Source organism: Ananas comosus, linkage group 15 (assembly GCF_001540865.1).
Source record: "Ananas comosus cultivar F153 linkage group 15, ASM154086v1, whole genome shotgun sequence".
NCBI lineage: Eukaryota > Viridiplantae > Streptophyta > Magnoliopsida > Poales > Bromeliaceae > Ananas > Ananas comosus.
This window is the reverse complement of record NC_033635.1, coordinates 9,322,609-9,342,736: the sequence shown is the minus strand read 5'-3', so window position 1 is coordinate 9,342,736 and position 20,128 is coordinate 9,322,609. Positions and strand designations below refer to the sequence as shown.

Genomic DNA, 20,128 nt, shown 5'->3' with positions numbered 1-20,128 from the left:
TACCAAATCACAAACCTTCTGATAATCAAGTCTTATGTCAGTCTGGAATAGACTTTTCTCATCTTTTTAGAGTGAGATAGAAGATGATTGAGAACAGTACCATCACATTCACTGGGAGTTCTATTGCTTCTGCCTATCCAGTTAGGGTGCCATATCTAGTTTTCTGCCTTTTCGCTTGGAGATCTATTCCAGCAAAGCAAGGAGCCGCAAAAAAAAAAGTGAAAAAGGAAGTCAAACCACAACAGCCGGAAGAACCCATCCTCGACCAAACCTAAGAAGCGGGGTTAACAATCTATCAAAACCGACCGGGAGAGCCTTTTTTTTGGTGGCTGACAAAAGGGAAGGAAGTCAATTCTGACATTGAAACTTCCCCTTTTTGAGAAAAGGGAATGGTCGAACAGCTTGGACAGTTGGGTAAGCCGATTGTATTGTCTTCTTTTCTTCTTTGCCTGTGCAAAAGATTGAAGAAGCTTTCAAGCCGGTCTCCAGCTTTCCCNAAAGTATTTTCTATCAAAATTTGAAGAAATTTAGATTCTTCTACACCGTTAAACTCCAAACTCGCCATAGTAGCCATTGAAAATTGACAATTTTAAAATTGTTTGATCATAAAGTAAACTATGTTGAAAAAATATAAAATTTTATTTCTAAAAACTTTAAATACTCTAGATCAGTTTTAACGGTGTGGATCGTTGATTTGAACACTCTAAGATTGAAAACGGGATTATAGTACCGGAGCCCCGGTACTATAGATAGTATAGAAGACTACCTCTCTATATATATATATAGTAAGTCTTCTGTACTTTCGAAAGTACGGAGACATCCGTGCTTGTAAGTTGTTTTCTATGATAGAAAATCCGATTCGACAATCGGCTGCATTAAGTATAATCTATCCTATTGGAACTATTTAAAAACTAAATTTTATAATTTTTTGACATTATTTACCAAGCGATTAAAAGGTCTCAAAAAAGACTTTTAACGGCCGATGTGGCACGTTTTTAAGTTCAACGGTGAAAAAGTATTCAAATTAGATAAAAATTTAATAGAAATTTCTACTTAACATCAATAGCAAGGCCAATACTTCCGATTTGAAATTTGAGTCCTTTATCACTGTTTTTATGAGATTTTTATTTTCAGCCGTTCATTTTGAGGCTACTCGTTTACTACACAAATGAAGTCAAAAAATTATGAGATTTGATTTCTAAGTAGTTCTAATAAAGTAGATCATGTCTAACGGAACCGATCGCCGAATTGGATGTCCCATTATTGAAAACAACTTACAAGTACGGAGGCTTCCGTACTTTCGAAAGCATAGGAGCCTAGCGCGCGCGCGCGCTCTCTCTCTCTCTCTCTCTCTCTCTCTCTCTCTCTCTCTCTCTATATATATATATATATATATATATATAAAGCTGAGGGATTTAAATCCAAGCCATCTAAAATTTTCCAAGATAAGACCCACCACATTGTGCAATAGTAATTTATTATAAAATATGATTTATTAAAGGTGATTTTATTATAAAAATAATTTCTTTTTTAAAATTCTATTTCAACTTAAATTTAATAAAATATAATTCAGATAATATCTAATATGCACTCTAAAACTTTAAAAATAGCCCTCATTGATTTCTAAAAATTCATTCAAATATCCCCAAACTCCTAGAATTGAAGTTTAGAAGGATATTATGATAATTTCATAATAAATTTAAAAATTTTGAATAGTTGTCGGGATAATAAGTAAAAGCCCCAAAATAATTTATTATAATATTTATGTGCAAATAATATATATTAGTATAGTACAATTAATATTTTATAAAAATAATTTATTATAATAAATAAGTGTAGAACTACTATGCTTTCAAAACATAAGTGATTTGGTGCTTTCGACTTTTTGGCCCCTGGATCAAGATTATAGAGTTGGAATGATAGTAATCCCTCTTAGGATTGAGTGATCCCCAAGGGTAATAATATTAATCTTAAGATCAGAAATAGTCAAAGAGATTGATCCAAGGACCAACAATTTGGAAGCACCAACTCTCTTATTTTTTCAAAAGCATAGTAGCTCTACTCAATAAATAATATATCATGTCTACAAAATTTTCTTTAATTTAATTTATAATATATTTATAAAGATTGAAATTAAATATTATAACAATATTATTCTACCAAAAAAGTGGAATAGTTTATTCCAAACTATTCCAGGATAAACAAGAATAGGTAGATTTAATCGAAATATTTTAACAGGAATAGCCTCTAAATGTTAAACTCATATTTTCGCTTTATCTTCAAACCAAATGGGACCTAACTTAATTAAAAGGATTAATTTCATACAGATCCCTACAAACATAATAAATTGCGAATATATATATGGGCTGGAAGTGTCGGATTTCTTGGAGGAGAAAAATCGGCCTAAGAATACCTTTTTTTCGGTCTGCTAATTTTATGTCTAGGGTTTTTGATTATGGGATTTAGTGTCTTCTTACTTCTTTACAGCCAACGCATAGAGGCATGCAGGGCTGGCCTGTGGACTATAGCATGAATGGAGACTGATGTAGAGGTTGGACTTTGGAGCAGGTCTGTCAGTTACTTTTTTTTTTTTTTAGCATGGCTTTCTATAACTATTAGAAAAAGGGAAGATTGCAGTGCTTTGACAGTTGACACGTAATGCATATTCCAGTGGGTTCTACCAACGAAACGAAAAACTTTTTTTTTTTGTCTTTATCATTCGGAACCCTATTAGTATTAGAAAGCAGGCCCACACCCAGACTCTGACTTCAATGGTGGGAACAACCTCAGCACTCCGGCAGTCTTATTCTAGCCATGTCATTAATCGAGGGATTTCCGTCCGCACAGTAAAGCGTGTGCATTTAGAAAGGTTGACTTCTGTAGGCCCTGTTCGGCTATGTATGTCCAAGCACACAAGCAACGAGGGTGGTGGTCTGGTAAGGTTTCCTCCGAAGAACCGTTCGTCTGCTTTTGGAACTTCGATTCCTGGGGACAAAGAAAGTGACTTAATAGTAAAGAATTATCATAACCTCTTTCTCTATGGGTCTCACAAGCATCTCTCTTCGAGGTGCAAGCTCGGATGATGTTAGCGCTGGCTTCAGGCCCTGGATTAGTTTGTACCGTCGGGGGATCTTAATTATCACTGCTTAGCTTTCTATTCGCCTCTGACCATCAAATTAAATGTGAATAACGTAAAGGACCACCCGCCTTTCATTCTTTGATTGGACGACCCAGAGGAGAATTATCCATAATTCAGAGAGCAAAAACAAGATGAGAGTTTCTCAAAGACCGAGATAGAACTCGCCATTGAGAGAGCAAAGTTCCCTTCAAGTTAAAGAAGAGAGCGACAGGCTCGAACAACTCTGGAGCCTCACCCTCAAAAGCATTAGCTGAATCCACTGTCCAAGAATGAAAGGGAAGCCCAACTCTTTTCTTTCATTTCGAGGAGAACTCTTCGAACAAGAAGCAAGATTGGAGCTGAGAGTAAACCACTTGTAGAGAAGGATCCTTTTGTAGTGTAGATGAACTGAAACCCAAAGAAGAATTGTCAGTCTGTGACGGACCCTTTCTTGATCGACCCAACAAGGGATCTCGTCCTGACTCTCTGAGGTCTATCCGACTCGNGGTTGAATTGTTCTTTTTGGCATTTGTTTATCATCGTTGATCGATCGTTCGCTTTGAAATTCGTGCTACTCGCCTTGTTTCTGCGGGGGCTAATCCACGAATCGCTCTTATCTATTCTAATTCTTTTTAGTTTAGGGTTTCCGATGGAGTAAATCGAAGTTAGTATTTGTTAATTTGGGATAAATTTTTGGCTATTCGCTTTGTAATCCGTGCTGTTCGGTTTGATTGTGCGAAAATTAATCTATCGCGCTCTCTCCGTTGTTCTTATTTTTGGTCCTCTTTTTTTTTTTTATTTAATAGACTCTTTGTTTTTGGGCTAAATTGAAATTGATATATATATATATTTTTTAACTCTGCGTTAATTAAATTGTTGGTGTTATTCGCTTTAAAAATTCGTGCTTATTCGCCTTTTTCAAAAAAATAATTATAATTATTCGCAGGTTAAATTGCCGTCGTCGTTGTTGTTCGCTTTAAAATTCGTGCTTATTCGCCTTCTTAAAATAATTATTATTCACATGTTAAATTTTCGTCGTCGTCGTTGTTGTTCGCTTTAAAATTCGTGCTTATTCGGCTTATTTTTTTCGAAAAAAATAATTATTATAATTATTATTCGCAGGTATAAGGTGTTCTATCCCACCATGTACGCGGTGGAGTCCGAGAATAAGGATGCTAAGCTATTCAACTGTGTGCAGGTCATTAACACTAATTCCTCTCTCTCCTTTATTATTTTTTTTTCCTTCTAATTTTGATTCAAATAGCGTATTGAATCCTAGAGCTTTATGTTTCAATATCGAAAATCTGTTTAAATATTTACCAGCATTTTTTTTTTAATTTTTTTTTATTTATTGTGATTCTAAATTATTGGTATTTGTTCATCTTGGAAATCTCTGTGAATTGGTGACAATTTTAAATCGGAGTTCTACTGAATTCTATTCCGTTCTGTTGTTGTCGGTAAAAGATTTAAAACCATTTCGATGCCATTATATAGCATAAATTATGTCGGAATTAATATAAAAAAAATAATTAATAGCGAATGGATTCTCACTAAATCGAACATCAAATCATGTTGTATTAGGAGAAATCTCACTGAATCCTTTGGAATGAATTTAAATCCCATCAATTTATGCTGCCAAATAACAAATTTATAAATATTTGTTGAATACAATTGACTGGAACAAGTCAAATCGAAAGTCCGTAAATGATTGAGAAAATGTCAGTTAAAATGAAAGAAATATATATATTTGTTTTAAGTTTTTATGTGAAAAATTGCCTATAGTTGTAGGTTTCCATATAATTTTCATCAAGTATATAGAGACTTTAAGTTGTTTGTGACGAAGTGGAGGGCGTAATTCCCTGAGCTATGTGAGTCCCACATATAAAAATCCTTTGGATCTCCCTTCTTCGTATACGGAGGTGAAATTCGACATCGCTCTTTTACAGTGTGATGTCGAGTTCCATGAACTCAGGAGTTTGCTGGAGCCGAGATCGGATTTACCAAACACACTGTTATCCGACTATAAGCATTTCTCGTTTAAGCTTCTGAATATACGTTTTTTTAGTTGATACCATCTCAATTTTTATTTGTTTTGACTTAAATTATTTAAGTCAATCGTGCTGAAGTTTTTGATGAATTAATCGGTGATTTTGTCAAATTTCACGTCGTAGATGATTCCCTATAATTTTAGCTTGAGAGAAAGAAAGGAATATGTGACCTAACTGTTCTGTGAATATGTGTTTGTAACTGAGCGCAGAGGGGGCATCAGAACTCGCTGGAGTCGATGCCGGTGTTCTTTGTGATGCTGCTCGTTGGCGGGCTCCAGCACCCGACCATCGCCGCCGGGCTCGGTTTCCTCTACATCTTGGCGCGGTTCTTCTACTTCAAGGGCTACTCCACCGGCGTTCCCGAGAATCGCCTGAAGATTGGGTATTTCTCCCTATCCCTTCATTACTTTAGGATGCTTCGTACATTCTATTGTTGTGCTTCTTATTGTTTCCAAACTCTCTACTGAGTTTTATTTTCTACAATACTACCTACAGTCAAATATTAAGCAAAATGGAGCATTTTTGTTACTTAAGCTTTTATGGCCCTTTATGAACTTCCAGAAGATCTAGTTTTTAAGTGGTAACTTATGCTAAGATATCTTTGTTTGACTGCTAATGTAGGAAGCGATATTTGTTCTGGTACCAATTATAGGATTCGTATTTGCTCTGATACCAATCCTGTAAATCCATGGTTTATAATTTCATCTATAGATTGAGGAATACTGAGAAGAGAAGCTAAACAACAATTTTGTTAATCGAGCTCCCTAATGCACCCAGCTACACGGAGCATAATTCGACCAACGATACCGGCCTTATATTGCTTGCATGACCATGTCGAAACACACCCCAACTTCTAAACAACTAATTTATACTCGAAATTACATAATTAAACTCTGATATATTCGAGCTCCAATAGTGAATAGTGAATAGCAGAAGAACTGGGGGATTACAGATAGTTTGAAACTAATACATTTTCTCTTTTTCAGTACTTCCTTTTGAGATTTGCCACTGTAAGTAAGTACTATGTAGCTCTCTCTTCTGAGTTTCACCACTAAAGTTGGTCGTAGAGGATTCGAGATCTCGAAGTTGTTTTACTAAATATCAAGGATCTTCTGAACTTCTTCATTGAGCTATGACTAAAAACGATTGGTATTTCGTGTTACGGGAGAGTTTTAATTAATCGAGTAAACTCGAAGTAAGCCATCAGTTCTTAGCAGAGTGCAGGGGATTGTTGTAGAACTCAAAAGAAGTTTTTATATTATAGAGAGTTCCGTAGAAATCATAGTTCAGCAGAGAACATGACAATGCTTTTAGGGTTTGATGGTCTTATTTTCCTCTCATTTCTCAGGGGCCTTAACTTCTTGGCACTGTTCGGGCTCATCTTGTGCACGACGTCGTTCGGGATCAATCTGCTTCTCCGAGAAGTGCTGTGAAATCGGCTTTTCTACTTCTCTGTGTGTGTGTGTGTGTGTGTGTGTGTGTGTGTGTGTGATGTTTCTATGTTTGCTTTTGTTAATATAGTTGCTTTTTTGGCAAATAATGCGGCGGGGTCCGAGAGATTTTCGATGATGCGTTCCTTTTCGTCGAGGAACATATGTTATGTTCTTTGTCTTTAAAAGGATTTAATTCTGAATGTAGGAATTGTTATTGGCAGAATTTTTCTTTGTATAACTCTTTGGATTGAATGATAAGCTCCCTTTTATGATCAAACGTCCACTTGGTGAGACCTCTGGTTGTTATATAATTTTTGACCATATTATTTTTTATCTGAGGTCCTATTTTGATTTTTAAATATCTCTTTTGATATTTTTTTAATTTATTTAATATTTATATATTTGGACTCAGAATATTATATTCGGTCACTTTTTTATGTATACATAGGAACTCTCGTCATTCAAGAGTACAAAAAGAAAGGCCCAAGTTGTGCTAACATAAGAGAGAGATCCGGCTACTATATTATTATTAGTACGATCGTCTCTATACTCATAAGTTATTTTCGTTGACAGTCAATTATCTATATTGTTAAATATATTTAGAGTATTTAAACGTTGTATAAACGAAATTTTATGATTTTTGACATCATATACTTTATGATCAATAGGCGTAAAAATTGATAATTTTAACAATAAATATTCATTATATATAGAGAGAGAGGGAGAGAGAGAGAGAGAGAGAGTTGAATAATGGTACCATTAATAGTATATAAATAGTGTTTATTATTCACTTTTCTATTATCCGATTATAACTATTTCACCAATTCTCGCTAAACCCGACATCTAAGGGTGGAATGTATAATATACACCATAGTAATAGAGTGTACAATTGGCAATTTTTTGAAAAGAAAAAAAAATTCATATAGCAAATGCTAGTTCCGAATAACCTTCAAAATCGATTACATTATTTTTCAAGAAAAAGGATAAGAGGGTTAAAATCCTCATAACCTACAAGATTAGGGAGAGAGATTATGATTAGAACATTTTAGTGAGAAAATCAACATATTACTCAATATCTTATGCAGTTATGCTTGAACTAAAGGGGAGCATTATTTTATTCTATGTGCCTACACATCTTGCTTTATTCTTTCTTAATTTTATGCCCCCTTTTTCTCCTTTTTTTTATTGTGCTTATATTCTTTACTTGATGTGGGTGTGGTTAGTTGCATGAGGAAGTTTAGAATAAAAGTCCAACCTGATCTCTTTACGCCTCATTAATGTCCTCAATTTGGAATGCATGTTGTTTTTTTTTTTTTTCTTTTCTTTTTTGAACCTTTATGATAAATTGATGTTTGTAGGCCGCGCAGACACATTTTTTCAGTATATAACAAAATTCAAACTCAAGATTTAAAATACGATAAGAAGGATATCGACCAACTACTGTATTCGAAAGTTAAAACCTAATAAGGAATGTGTCAGCCAAATCCATTTAGTGATAATACACTTCGATTATTTTGATTTACTAATCTATTTCTTTCTAAACCGAAGACTCTTTTTCTTAGTTCTATTCTTACCAAGTTGTTGGATTTATAATCTATGAAATTCTAATAGAGCAATAAAAATTAATTAAACATGATTTTTTTTTGCTTTAAAATTAATGGTTATTTAAATGAGAATTTTTCTCATTGTATAAAGTTTGAAATAGTGGAGTGAAGAGAACTAAACTAAGAGGTGACAATACAAAAAAAAGAAAAAAAAAGTAAAATTCATGGACTGATTTAATTAACAGAAAAAATTAAAAGATCAAATTACAAAGTCATCAATGAAACCCTATATATATAAAGATTAATTTGTTTGTCAGAAAAATTAAAGGGTCATCTCACTAATAAGTCAAAAACTATGACTCCCACACAAAGATTGATTAATTTCTTTGTGAAAAGATTAAATCACTAAGTCAAAAATCTATGACTCCTATGCATTTGGCCATTATATTGACAAAGAGCTACTGAATTCCTAGAAATTAAAACAAATCACTTAAGTCAAAATCTTGGATCCCCCACATAAATATTGATTTGTTCAACAAAAGATTAAATCACTTAAAAGTCAAAAAACTATGACTATCATACATTTGTCCCAAATATTGACAAAGAACATTTGGAGTTGGAACATAGAAACTCGAGTTGGAAATGAGTATCATGCATTTGTCCCTAATATTGACAAAGACCAAAAGGAATTAGAACTTATAATTCAAAGGTATCTAACTTGTCACAATCAGACCTACTTACATTAGCAATTTATTATGCTAAAGCTAAATAACACTTAATTCTCACACTTTAGGCCCAGTAATTGCTCAGATACAACAATCCAGCTAATTGTTTTTAGCTATAAGTTCTGTTAAAACCACTAGCTTAAAATGCTTAGCGCAAATTATCAATATTTGAGCTAAGATTCTTTTTCTATTGAATACCGAACTACTACGTTGTTATATAACTATTGTAAACACCATTTTGAAAGTCAATGGTGAATTCCACTTTGAGTTATATACAGAAGAGCAATGCTACCTATAGAATCATCCCCTAGGTGTAAATATTACACCCCAACTTTTGATGGGCTAGAATCACCCCACTTGTCACAATAATTTTTTATCTTGAGATAATTGCGTGCAACTCCATATAAAACATATTGAATAATAAATATATTCCTACGAAGTTCAACTTTTCATATTTATTCATACAAAAGTCCTAATATTTTCAGATATACTCCCACTGTTAGAAAAATATAGTCAACCAAGGTAAAAGACCTAATCCTCGTTAGTGAATAAGATAAAATGACTTCTTTACTCTTATATTATTTGTGATGCTAGGAAGGAAGAAGATAATCGCCGACAATTTTTGGGAGGATATTTCTATATAATTCTAACAGTTGAGGTTTTTGAAAAGACATATTTGCAATGACAAAAATGTCATTTCACTTATTTTCTATTAAAAAATAAACAGTGGTATAACGATAACAAACCAAAGGAAAAAATATGAATATCACTCGACTTTTGTAGGGACAAATATGAAAAGTTGAACTTTGTAGGGATATGTTTGCTATTCGATATGTTTACGAGGGGCTGTATGAAAGTAACCTTTTTATTTAATACTAAAAATTTAAAGGCTTTTTGGAAATCCTTGATTGCAAGGGGTGAAAAATGCACACATCCATATATGGGGTGTAGTGTAGGTTATGGGTCATGCCGGGCCAAAACGGGCCAGCATGGCCCGCATTACTCGGGCCGAAACGGACTTGGAGCCGGCGCGACTGGTCTACAAATTAGGGTTGAGATGCGCTGGGCCAAGTTTTCAGATCTCCGTGCTTAGCACAGCCCTAAGGCGACAGGACGAGCCAAACCCAATAATTTTTTTAATGGTTTTTTTTAAAAAAAAAATCAGTGATGTAAACTTTTTTAATTTTTAGACTTACAAATATCAAAATATTCCTTTTTAAAAAAACTCTAAATCTTAGTGGGTATTATGCTTACAAAATTAAATTTATAAAACTTTTTAAAAATTTTATAAAAGTAAAAAAAATTTAAAAAATATTTGGACTGAAGTTTGAAGTTCAAAATTTATTTGGACAAAATTTAAAATTTTTTTTAAACACTTAAGAAAGATTATTTCTGTAAAATATTAAAAGTTTAAATATTAATGGTTAATCAATATAATATTAATTTATAGATAAACACATTAAATTATTAATAATTAATTAGCTATTTAATTATAACTAATAAATTTGTTAATTACTTTATTATTTAAACAATGGATAATGATTTAAATATATTAATTAATAATTTAATACCATAATTAAAATTAAATTTGGACTCTAATTAACTTTGTTCTTACTTGAAAACAATCTTGTTCTACGAAAAAAGGTAAAACAACAATTCCGAATTATACAAACTTATTCCAGAGATCAAAAAACAATTATTCTCGGATACGAAAATTTAAATTTGGAAACAAAGGGAAAAACAAGGACTTATTCTCCCCGTTGTTATTCTCCCTACTTGTTTCCGAACGAAACACTGGCTAAAAGATTTTTTCGATGCATCAAGATCATGCAAATAAATAACAAACATTTGAGAGACTTGCACTCAAAATTGGAAGACTTTATGGAGCAATACAAAATCTCCTTATATTCTTTTGCAAATCAAAATATTGATCATATATAAATTTACTGGTTGCATTTAAGAGTACAAAAGTATTCATACAGTTATGAAACTGACATACATAGTTTGTAAATTTTACAGACGCCGAAACCAAAATCACAGGCAAACAAATTTGTGAAATTACCTTCAAAAGATTTAATGCATTTTCAACTGTGTAAGATCTCTAGCAACTTCTCATGATGGGTTGTTTCATTATCTCGCAAGACGTCGACAGCCTCTCGGCGGGTGTTGCCCCGTTGCCCGCTGCAAACGCGCGCCGCCACCATCTCCTTATTCAAGCGATAAGATATCGTCATCTTCTTCCCTCGACTTCACACTCATCGTCTCCAAACTTAGAAGTGTTGTTCTTCGCAGACGTCAACGGCCTCCTCAATACGTAGTCTTCAAACTGAGTTCCCCCTTCTTCGGCTTCGGGACGAGCGCAGTTGCACTTAATACAAACCTTGTTTCTCCTGAAGTTCACAAAATCGCACCTGAACAAGACGGTCATGTTCAGTGAGTAACTAAATGGTAGGTTTTACTTCTAAACGACACAAGAAAATAAAAATGAGGGGGGATTAGAAGACTAACGAGGGGCATTCCCAGTCTCCGGGGATCAACTGCCTTTTTGGCCGACGCTCCTCACATCGATGGCACTGCTTTTTGCGGGCGAAGTTCATAAATTCACATCTGTAGATAACACGCAAACAGATGAGTGTGGTCTGGCCCTTGAAAGTGCTTTTGTACGCGCGCGCGCACACATGAGAGAGAGAGAGAGAGAGAGAGAGAGAGAGAGAGAGAGAGAGAGAGCATAACACTTTAATTTAGAAAAAAGATCGCAGAGATGAAACATTATTAATGAGTTTCAGTTTTAGAAGCGAATATTTGATTACACTATTTACCAATTGTATGCTGAATCACTAGTACAGAGAAAACTTGAGAGAGATAGAGAGAGAGAGGGTCTACTTTGGGCAAGTCCAGTCCCCCAACTTCATTTCGATGATCCGTTCTTCTTTCCTTGGTCCTGCTTTTTTGCATTCCAGGCACCGCAAATTTCGGGCAAAATTTAAGAAATTGCAACTGCAACAACCAAAATGCATTACATCTTTAAGATTATAATTCCTTTTATTTTTATGTAACTAAAAAACTGAAGAACATCAGCTAAATGAAATTACATGGCTATGTTTTGGTATTCAAGTAGAAAAGAAGTAAACAGCCAACATAGTTCGGCGCATGGATAGTTCCAAAGAATAGAAACTTGGCTTTGAAACAAAAGTTAGTTGGACAAAACAGAAGGACAGCCAACATAGTTCGGTGCATGGATAGTTCCAAAGAATAGAAACTTGGCTTTGAAACAAAAGTTAGTTGGACAAAACAGAAGGGAAAAACAACAACAAACTATATCGCTAAATAATTATGAAGCCTTTAAGCTAGGGGTGAAAATGGCTAGGATATTATCCGATCGAGTCTGAAACTGAATTTGGTCATTGCCAGATTCAGATGCCAAAGCCTATTCGGTCGGATTTGGATTCAAATCCGTTAATCACAATAAAGAAATTTCGGATTCGAATTCGAATTCATTTTTCTTTGGATGTGGATTTGGATAATTGCATTCAGCTTTGGTTTTAATCTTATACGCTGACACTCAGAAAAAAGAATAGTAAAACTATAAAGACATTTTAAATCCCAATTTTTGGCCTTTAAAATAAAGACTCTAATCAATCAAAGAAGCTGATCATGTATGTAGCTCTACGCTGCGGAATACAACTGTATTAATATAATAAAATCAAAAATATATATAGATGAAAGATTAATGAAACTTTTGTTCTAAAAAAAGATATTAAATATAGTCAATGTAGTATTCTAAACTTGGCAAATTGCTATGATTCAGTGTAAAATAGCTTGTAGCACCATTTCAGAATCATCCTACAGATTGGTCACTTTCCCACTTCAGTACCCGTACTCAAGTTTAGGGTTACCAGTACTCAATAGAAGTTCCAGCAGGAGAACGTTCGGGTGCTGTGAAACTCAACCTATCCAGTACTGAAGTTTTCAGAATCAACCTACAAATTGGCCACTTTCCCACTTCATTACCAGTACTGAAGTTTAGGATTACCGGTACTCAATAGAAGTTCCAGTGGGAGAACGTTCGGGTTCTGCGAAACTCCGATTGAGTACCGGTAATAATTGCCGTGTCTACTGATATCTGAGGTGGAGTATTGATACTCCCTGAGTTATTTTTGCTGTAGAAACTCTCGGGTTTTGTGGAACTTCGGAGGTGTACAGATACTAAGTGGGGGAGTACCGGTACTCACCTATACGCAAGAGATAGTGTTTGGAAGAGGTGAGTTCATGTTCGTTTACAGTTTAAATAGTGTGATCTTGGAAGTTTTTAGAAAATTTTGTAAAATGTGAAATTTAAGGATTTAAATTAGGGGTTTTCATTTTGAAGACTTCTAGATGAAATTGATAGATTAGAAACCCTCTTGTAGGGTTAATTGATAGACTCAACAACTTTGCTCAAGTTTGTGAAGATTCTCCTTGGAACCGGTGGGTTTAAGTCTCCAAAATGGATTCTCTCTTTCAATACCTTCTCCCTCTTATTTATAGTTGTTTTTCTACTCTATGCTACACGAGAAATTCTAGTTCAATTTCTATTATTTAATGGCTTATGGACATAAGTAGAAAATCCTACTTTCCAAGGTTAAACATGATGAAAGATACATACTTGCATGCTTTGTAGTTGTTTATTTATTCTTTGTGATGAAACATACTTAGAGAACATGCTATGATAGTGTAATTGCAATTACATATAATATGACATGTAGAACTTGAATCATGAAAACGCACACTAAGTGTTCAACAAAATGCCAATGTACCTAGATCCTTATATGTTTCGATTGTGGCATTGTAAGTGGGGTTACATAATTATAGCTTGCAATAGCCAAAATAAGCTCAATGAGTACTTTAGCTTGTGAGGGTCGCTCTCTACAAACCGTGACTCTCCACAGGTATTAGCCTAGCGAGGATGCAATTGTTCGCCTCGCTCTAACTGTTGAGTACCAATGTGAGTTCATGTATGATTGTTCAACCTCCCACTAGGCAAGGGCCAAGCTTGAAAGGACCTCGTATTTGTCAAGATAATTGGTTAATGAGTAGTCAACTTATAATCATATAAATTGATGTATATGGAGATGATGATTGACATATATGGTAGAGGCATTATAGTAGACTTTCCTGGTCATGAGCATTTCTTATTCCACATCTATAAACTCTTATCTCATTATTATACCTCTAGTTGACCTAGTAGGTAGAGCACTTCTTACAGCTATTGTACCCACTAAAAACTATTTTATATAGTTCTTACGCCCCATTGTTGCTTTTTTTTTCAGAGTTCCCTTCCTCCTTTGCGGGTGATCGTAGCAAGGGTATCGGGTCGTAGCTAGCTTCCCACCCTTCATTTTGGTGTTATTTAGAGGTGGAACCCTATGTAGAATCTCAATATTTTGGAAAAGTTGTAATATGTCGTTCAAACTTGTAATAGTTTGTTTGGAACATGGTTGTAATAGAATAGTAGTATTATACTTTGATACTCCAGATCGTATGAAACTCTAGTTTGTCTGTATAAGTTGATTATTGTTACTTGTCGCTTTGTATGTGTGGGGGAGCCCTGTGCACATGGTGGATCTGGGCATGCTACTGGAGGTACTTTCACTCAAGCCCGGGGTGTGACAGTCTATTAATATTTTTTATATGGTATACAATATGTTTATATAGGACTTGTGATTGGTATTTGTGGAGTTCAAAATTTTGTCTGCTGTTAATTTCATAAACCATGATCATATTTCCAATATATAGATTTAAGTTTTCAAACTTCTATACTTACACATGAAATTATGTTAAAGAAATTTTTATTTTTTACATGTGAAGATAATTAAATCTTTGAGTGTCAAAATTTTATTTTGTTCTTTAAAATAATATAACATATGTATATATTTATTGTATGTTTTCTAAAATTATGAGTTGATTTTTATACATAATGCATAATCCAAATCTTTCCGTACATACATTGATAGTTCGCTAATTACATTTTGTTAGTGTTTTAGTAATTTTCACAAATTTATATGCTTAAATTAGAGCATGATCTAAATGGAAGAAGAATGAGTCTAAAAGTGATCAAATAGTCTGATCCGATTTCATATGCCATACAATTGGATTGAGTTTGGTAATTACTGTTCTTATTGACTCATACTGAATTATTTCTAATCTTTATAATAAATGAATCACTATATACTATATAGATGTGAGCTACTTTACACTTATAAATTATCAACTCACATCTAGTAAGTATTAATAACACTTTGACATAGGCATGCTGCACTATACCTATTAATTACAGAGTTGTCACCTCAAATCGACCATCAATTATCACATCGGATATATTAATTTGATATATGCCAAATTTCATAAATGAAAAAAATATTTTGTTATCTTATATTAATGAGATATAGTTTTTTATTATCACCTCTGACATCTGAGTAGTAACGAAAAATTTGACAAATATGAATTCTGTTCTTACATTAGTTAAAAAACTAAATAATAAATGATTATTGAAATGTCTCATATCTGACATTTATAAGATATAGTGAAAAGTTAGCAAATATGACTTATTTTCTTGCAATAATTAATACAAAGACTAAAGAGATAAGAGATGGTTGCCTATTAAATGTCGAGTTACCACTTAAATCAGCTGTCAATTATGACTTCAAATTGATTGAGTTGATACATCTCCTATCTCATTATCAAATTTAATTAAATAATATAAAATATAAAAAAAAAATAAAAGAACACTATTTGATTTACACCTAAATATTTTTTATATTTCATAACAAATGACTTGCAGCCTCTATAAATATATACTTTATACTTATAAATTACTACTCTACATCTAGACGTATTAATAACAATCTGACATATATATGGTATATCTTATAATAATGTTTTATTAATATTAATATACCTTGCCTATTGACTACTAAGTTGACACCTCAAATCAATTATCAATTATTCGTATCGAATTTATTGGTTTGATATTATACTCAATCATATTAACAAAAAAAAGTAGTATTATTAAATTTAACTAATAATATAAAATATATAAAAAAAAGAAGGTTGTTTGGAGGGAACTACGTGGCATCGTCACGGCGCCTTTTCATAAAATGTTATAGATAGACTATTTTACAGTAAAAATTAAATATTTAGGACTAAAGTGTAGAAAGATATCAAAGCTTACTAAATTGTTTAGGTACCATCTTGCAATGTTTGATGGTAAAATAAAGACAAAACTATTAAGTGTCAAAATAATACTTTTTAGGGAAGAGTTTTTTAACATTCATAAAATAAAGTACTAGCATATGCGAATATTTAGAGAGAAATTTTTAAATACAAAATAAGACTTAATTCGTAATATCTGAATAATGCATGGACTATCCAAATGCTTTACTCTCAGCGAGTAGTAAGAAAATTGTTGGAACAAAAAGTATAAGGACCAAGTTGCAATATCTTAATAGTAGAGGGATACCCATATATTGTACCAATCCCATGGGAGAGCCGGAGGGAGACCCACATGGCATCACATGGAAGATCCTCTGGATCTCCTTTCATATATAGGTATAGATTAAAAATAGTATCATTTATTTTAATTGACTAAAATAAATAAATATATAAAAAGAAAATAAAATAAAATGAAAGAAAAATGAGAAAAATGGAAGGCCACCCTCACTATCTTATTAATTTTAAAAAATTATTATTAAATATAAATGATTAAAATAAAATATTAAAAAAAATAAAATAAAATGGAATGTAAAAAAGGGGAAAAAAAATGGAAGGGCACCGAGAGGGCACCACGTGGCACCCACTGGGTGCCCTTTCATATATGGTATAGAAGTATGGATTGTAGATATTTTAAAACTTGAATTTGATTCATTTTCGTATGCATCCCAAGTCCAAATTCTATTCAAATTCATTTTGAGCAAATATAATTATGAAATTCAACATCCATTTGATATTCGTATCCGAGTTCGCATCCGTGTACTAAATATAGATGAGAATATGATTTTGTCAAATATCCAAGCATATTTGACTGTTTTTGCCCCTACTCTAAGCCCTTATTTATAATTCAGAAATGATAGCACAGACAACAAAGTATATCGGTGAAGAAGAAAAATTTCTATGAATAACCTTGTTTATACGCATAGAGAAAAGCCTCTAAAATTTAAGAGAAAAGTTATCACTTGGCACTTGCTGAAACCTTTAGAACAAACACTATGTCAATCTTGAGCTCATACCAAAACCAAAGTGTTTTGTTAGCCGCAACTCCCAACAAGATGAAATTGGAAGTCACAATCATCGAAAGACATGTAGAAGGACTCAAACAATACATCACACTTTGAACCACACAGTGGTGAAGTGGAAGCAGGTTATTCTGGGTGTGAAGGAAACAAACTACAACTTGCATAATTTGTTAATCAAACTACAATTAGCAGCAATATTGTCAGAAAAAAAAAAATTAACTAGGAAAAGAACTTACCTGGGGCATAACCAATCGCCTTTCTTCATTTCAATACCAGATGATTGATCATCCTGCTTGCTGATCCTCTGAGACGGTGCCTTTTGACTGGGAGGATCTAATATTGGTTTTGGAAGGGATGGATCAATGGTTGTGTCACTGAGTAAAATAATCTCCGACAGTAGCTTTCTTACAGATTCTTGAACATTCTCTTTGATGGACTCTTCTCCTTCTGGGGGACCGGCTGCATTTACTGCATAACTCATCAAAATACGCACTACGTCCACAGTGCGAGCTCCTTCATCTTCCTTTGGAATGACATAAGCTTTATCACAAGATCCACGTAGATCGCAAGAACTACAAACCTTTAAGTACAGGAGTGTGCATTTAGTTATCATAATTAAACATCTGATTGAACATTGAAAAAAGGAAATATTCTTTTACCTCCTGCTTACAGTTATAACATCAAGATCGTCCTAAATCTGAATTTTTTGAGTAAATTGAACAGGAGTCCTCAAAATTTATTCATATTACAGTTTGGTCCCCAAACTTTCAATTGTTCCAGCTGGGTCTCTAACCTTTTTGTTTCATTGCAAATTTACCCTTTAGGTTAAATTAGTACATCAGATTGGAGAAAATATCATAATCACAATCTAACTGCCAAATAAGAAACTTTTGAATTGTATGGCAATAAAGGGCATTTCAATCCTATTTAACAGGGGCATTATATTAAAACAATAAGATTGCAACAGCGAAAGATTAAAGGGGTACTCCAGTGCAATTTAACACTAATATTTTAGGGTTTTTCCCCCCTATTTTTCTCAAACTAAAAGTACAGTGGAGTTCAACTTACATCTCCTTCGTCAAGCTTAAGAAGTGATCTCAACCGCTTTGCCGAATTGACGACTTTCGGAAAGAGATTGGGACATCCACACTCAACAACAGCTTGAATATCATGTTTGGGCAAAGAGCTGCAACATAGAGGCACTTAAATACAACATGACTGACAAAACGCAATGCAGAGGATGAGAAATCATGATTAGTTCCGAGAAATGGTAGAATTTTGGAGCAGAAGAGATTGACGATAACAGTCCTTTCACATATTGTTTACTGGAAACCCTTCAAGAAGGTTTAGGCAAATGATATCCATGTTATATGTTAAATCAAAACCCACATAACGTATCTCTCTTTCATATGGTCGTGATATGGTGGGTGCCATATGTCTCCAAATTGGCAGGTCCTCCTAATCGTTTAAGACTTCTAAAAGATTCCCATTCTTGTTGTTTTCGTTCTTTTAAGTTAGGAAAATTTGTTAAAAAGTCCTATAGATATTGACGAATAGAATTCAAAAACCTCCGTTGGTTGCCACAATTACACCGTCAAATTTTGTGGCGGAGTCAAATTCAATAAAAGCAGGTTTGGAAGGCTTGCTATTTAATTGAGCTGCTTAACAAAGCACTACATCTTCTTTCAAAAAAAAAACCTTCTGCTAGCTTTCTATCATGACAAAATCAGAAGATTCAATTTGGAGATTCTAAATTTTGGGTCCAGAAACTCGTTACAGCTTCTCGTCACATCAAAAGCTCCAAACCTTTTCTTAGCCAAAGGTATGACTGCTGCTTCTATTCCGAAACTAGGCCAATCGGGGGCTAAGCACAAGTGTTATTATTGGAACAGATTATCATGCATATCCTGCAAACTGTCATTCAAAGAGTTCTCCGCTCAATAGACCCTTAAATTACACAAGTAAATGAGACTTTTGTCCCGCGGAGATACTCAACAGGCTCAGGAACAGTGACATGGCATGGAATGTTAGATTTCCGTCTCTCGGAGCTAAGAAAGCTGATGCTGGGAGTAAGATCCAAAAATTTTCGAAAATTCGAGCTCACTAATGCAACGAATCAAAAGCTTCGTAACCAAAGTGAAACACTAATAATAGTATAGGAACTAGTATGTAATCTAACCTAGATTCGACTTTCAAAACATCTTGCAACTAGTGATGATCCAAACAAACAAACCCAATGCATAAATTGCGACTAGGAAAGGGAAATTTGAGGAGAGAGACGAACCCGAGGATGTCGAATCGCTCGCGCGCGAACTTGAGGCACGCGTTCTTCGCCCGATTCATCTCCGCCGAAGCCTCCGCAGCGGCGGCGGCGGCGGCGGCGGCGGCGGGGCCGGGCCTGTCGTTGAAGTAGCCCTTGCTCCGCAGCTTCTCGAGGAAGCGCTCCCACTCCGGCCACGGGTGCTCCGCCGCCGCCGCCGCGGGGCCATCGGCGGCGGCGGCGGCGGCGGAGGTGGAGAAGAGCAGGATGGAGATGGAGGAGGAGGAAGAGATAGGGTTGCGGCGAGGACGGAGGAGAGAGGAGATGAGGGGCCGGAGCTTGGGAGAAGCCATGGGTGGAGGAGGAAGAAAATGGCGGTTAGGGTTTTTCAGCGCCGGAGAGGGGGAATAGGGTTTCTTACGCCTGACAAATTTTACACTCTAGTCCTCATATTTTTACACAATTTTGCTTTGCTACTCAAATTTGTTGTCAATTTGTGATGTATTTAATATACACTACCAAAAATATTTTGCAGCAGTTCAATTAGTAGGTACCCTCATTTTCAAGTATAATATTTTATAATTCAAAACTTTAGTTACTTATTAGCATTTTCATTCTCAGATAATAATAGATTTTGAATTCAAGTTATTCAAGTTATAGTTTAAGTTAAAACAAAAAAAAAAAACATATAGGCATGCATACAGGCTTTTTTTAAAACAAAAAAAATAAA

General features: G+C 34.2%; 2 protein-coding genes across 2 annotated transcripts; one reads left to right on the top strand and one right to left on the bottom strand.

The window, feature by feature from the left end:
• Positions 4,241 to 6,876, top strand: LOC109720893 (microsomal glutathione S-transferase 3; the record flags this gene model as incomplete). The annotated part of the gene is given in 3 exon segments (XM_020248239.1): positions 4,241 to 4,316; positions 5,376 to 5,548; positions 6,515 to 6,876. Coding segments are annotated over 3 exon segments (334 nt in total), but the record flags the coding sequence as incomplete, so codon positions are not given.
• On the bottom strand, positions 10,776 to 19,772 carry LOC109721833 (zinc finger protein VAR3, chloroplastic). Its single transcript, XM_020249636.1, has 6 exons — positions 19,423 to 19,772; positions 18,207 to 18,324; positions 17,375 to 17,718; positions 11,752 to 11,865; positions 11,377 to 11,475; positions 10,776 to 11,279 (listed from the first exon to the last, which is right to left on the bottom strand). Exons 1-6 carry the CDS (start codon positions 19,749 to 19,751, stop codon positions 11,099 to 11,101), a joined length of 1,185 nt encoding a protein of 394 aa, XP_020105225.1. The 5' UTR covers positions 19,752 to 19,772; the 3' UTR covers positions 10,776 to 11,098.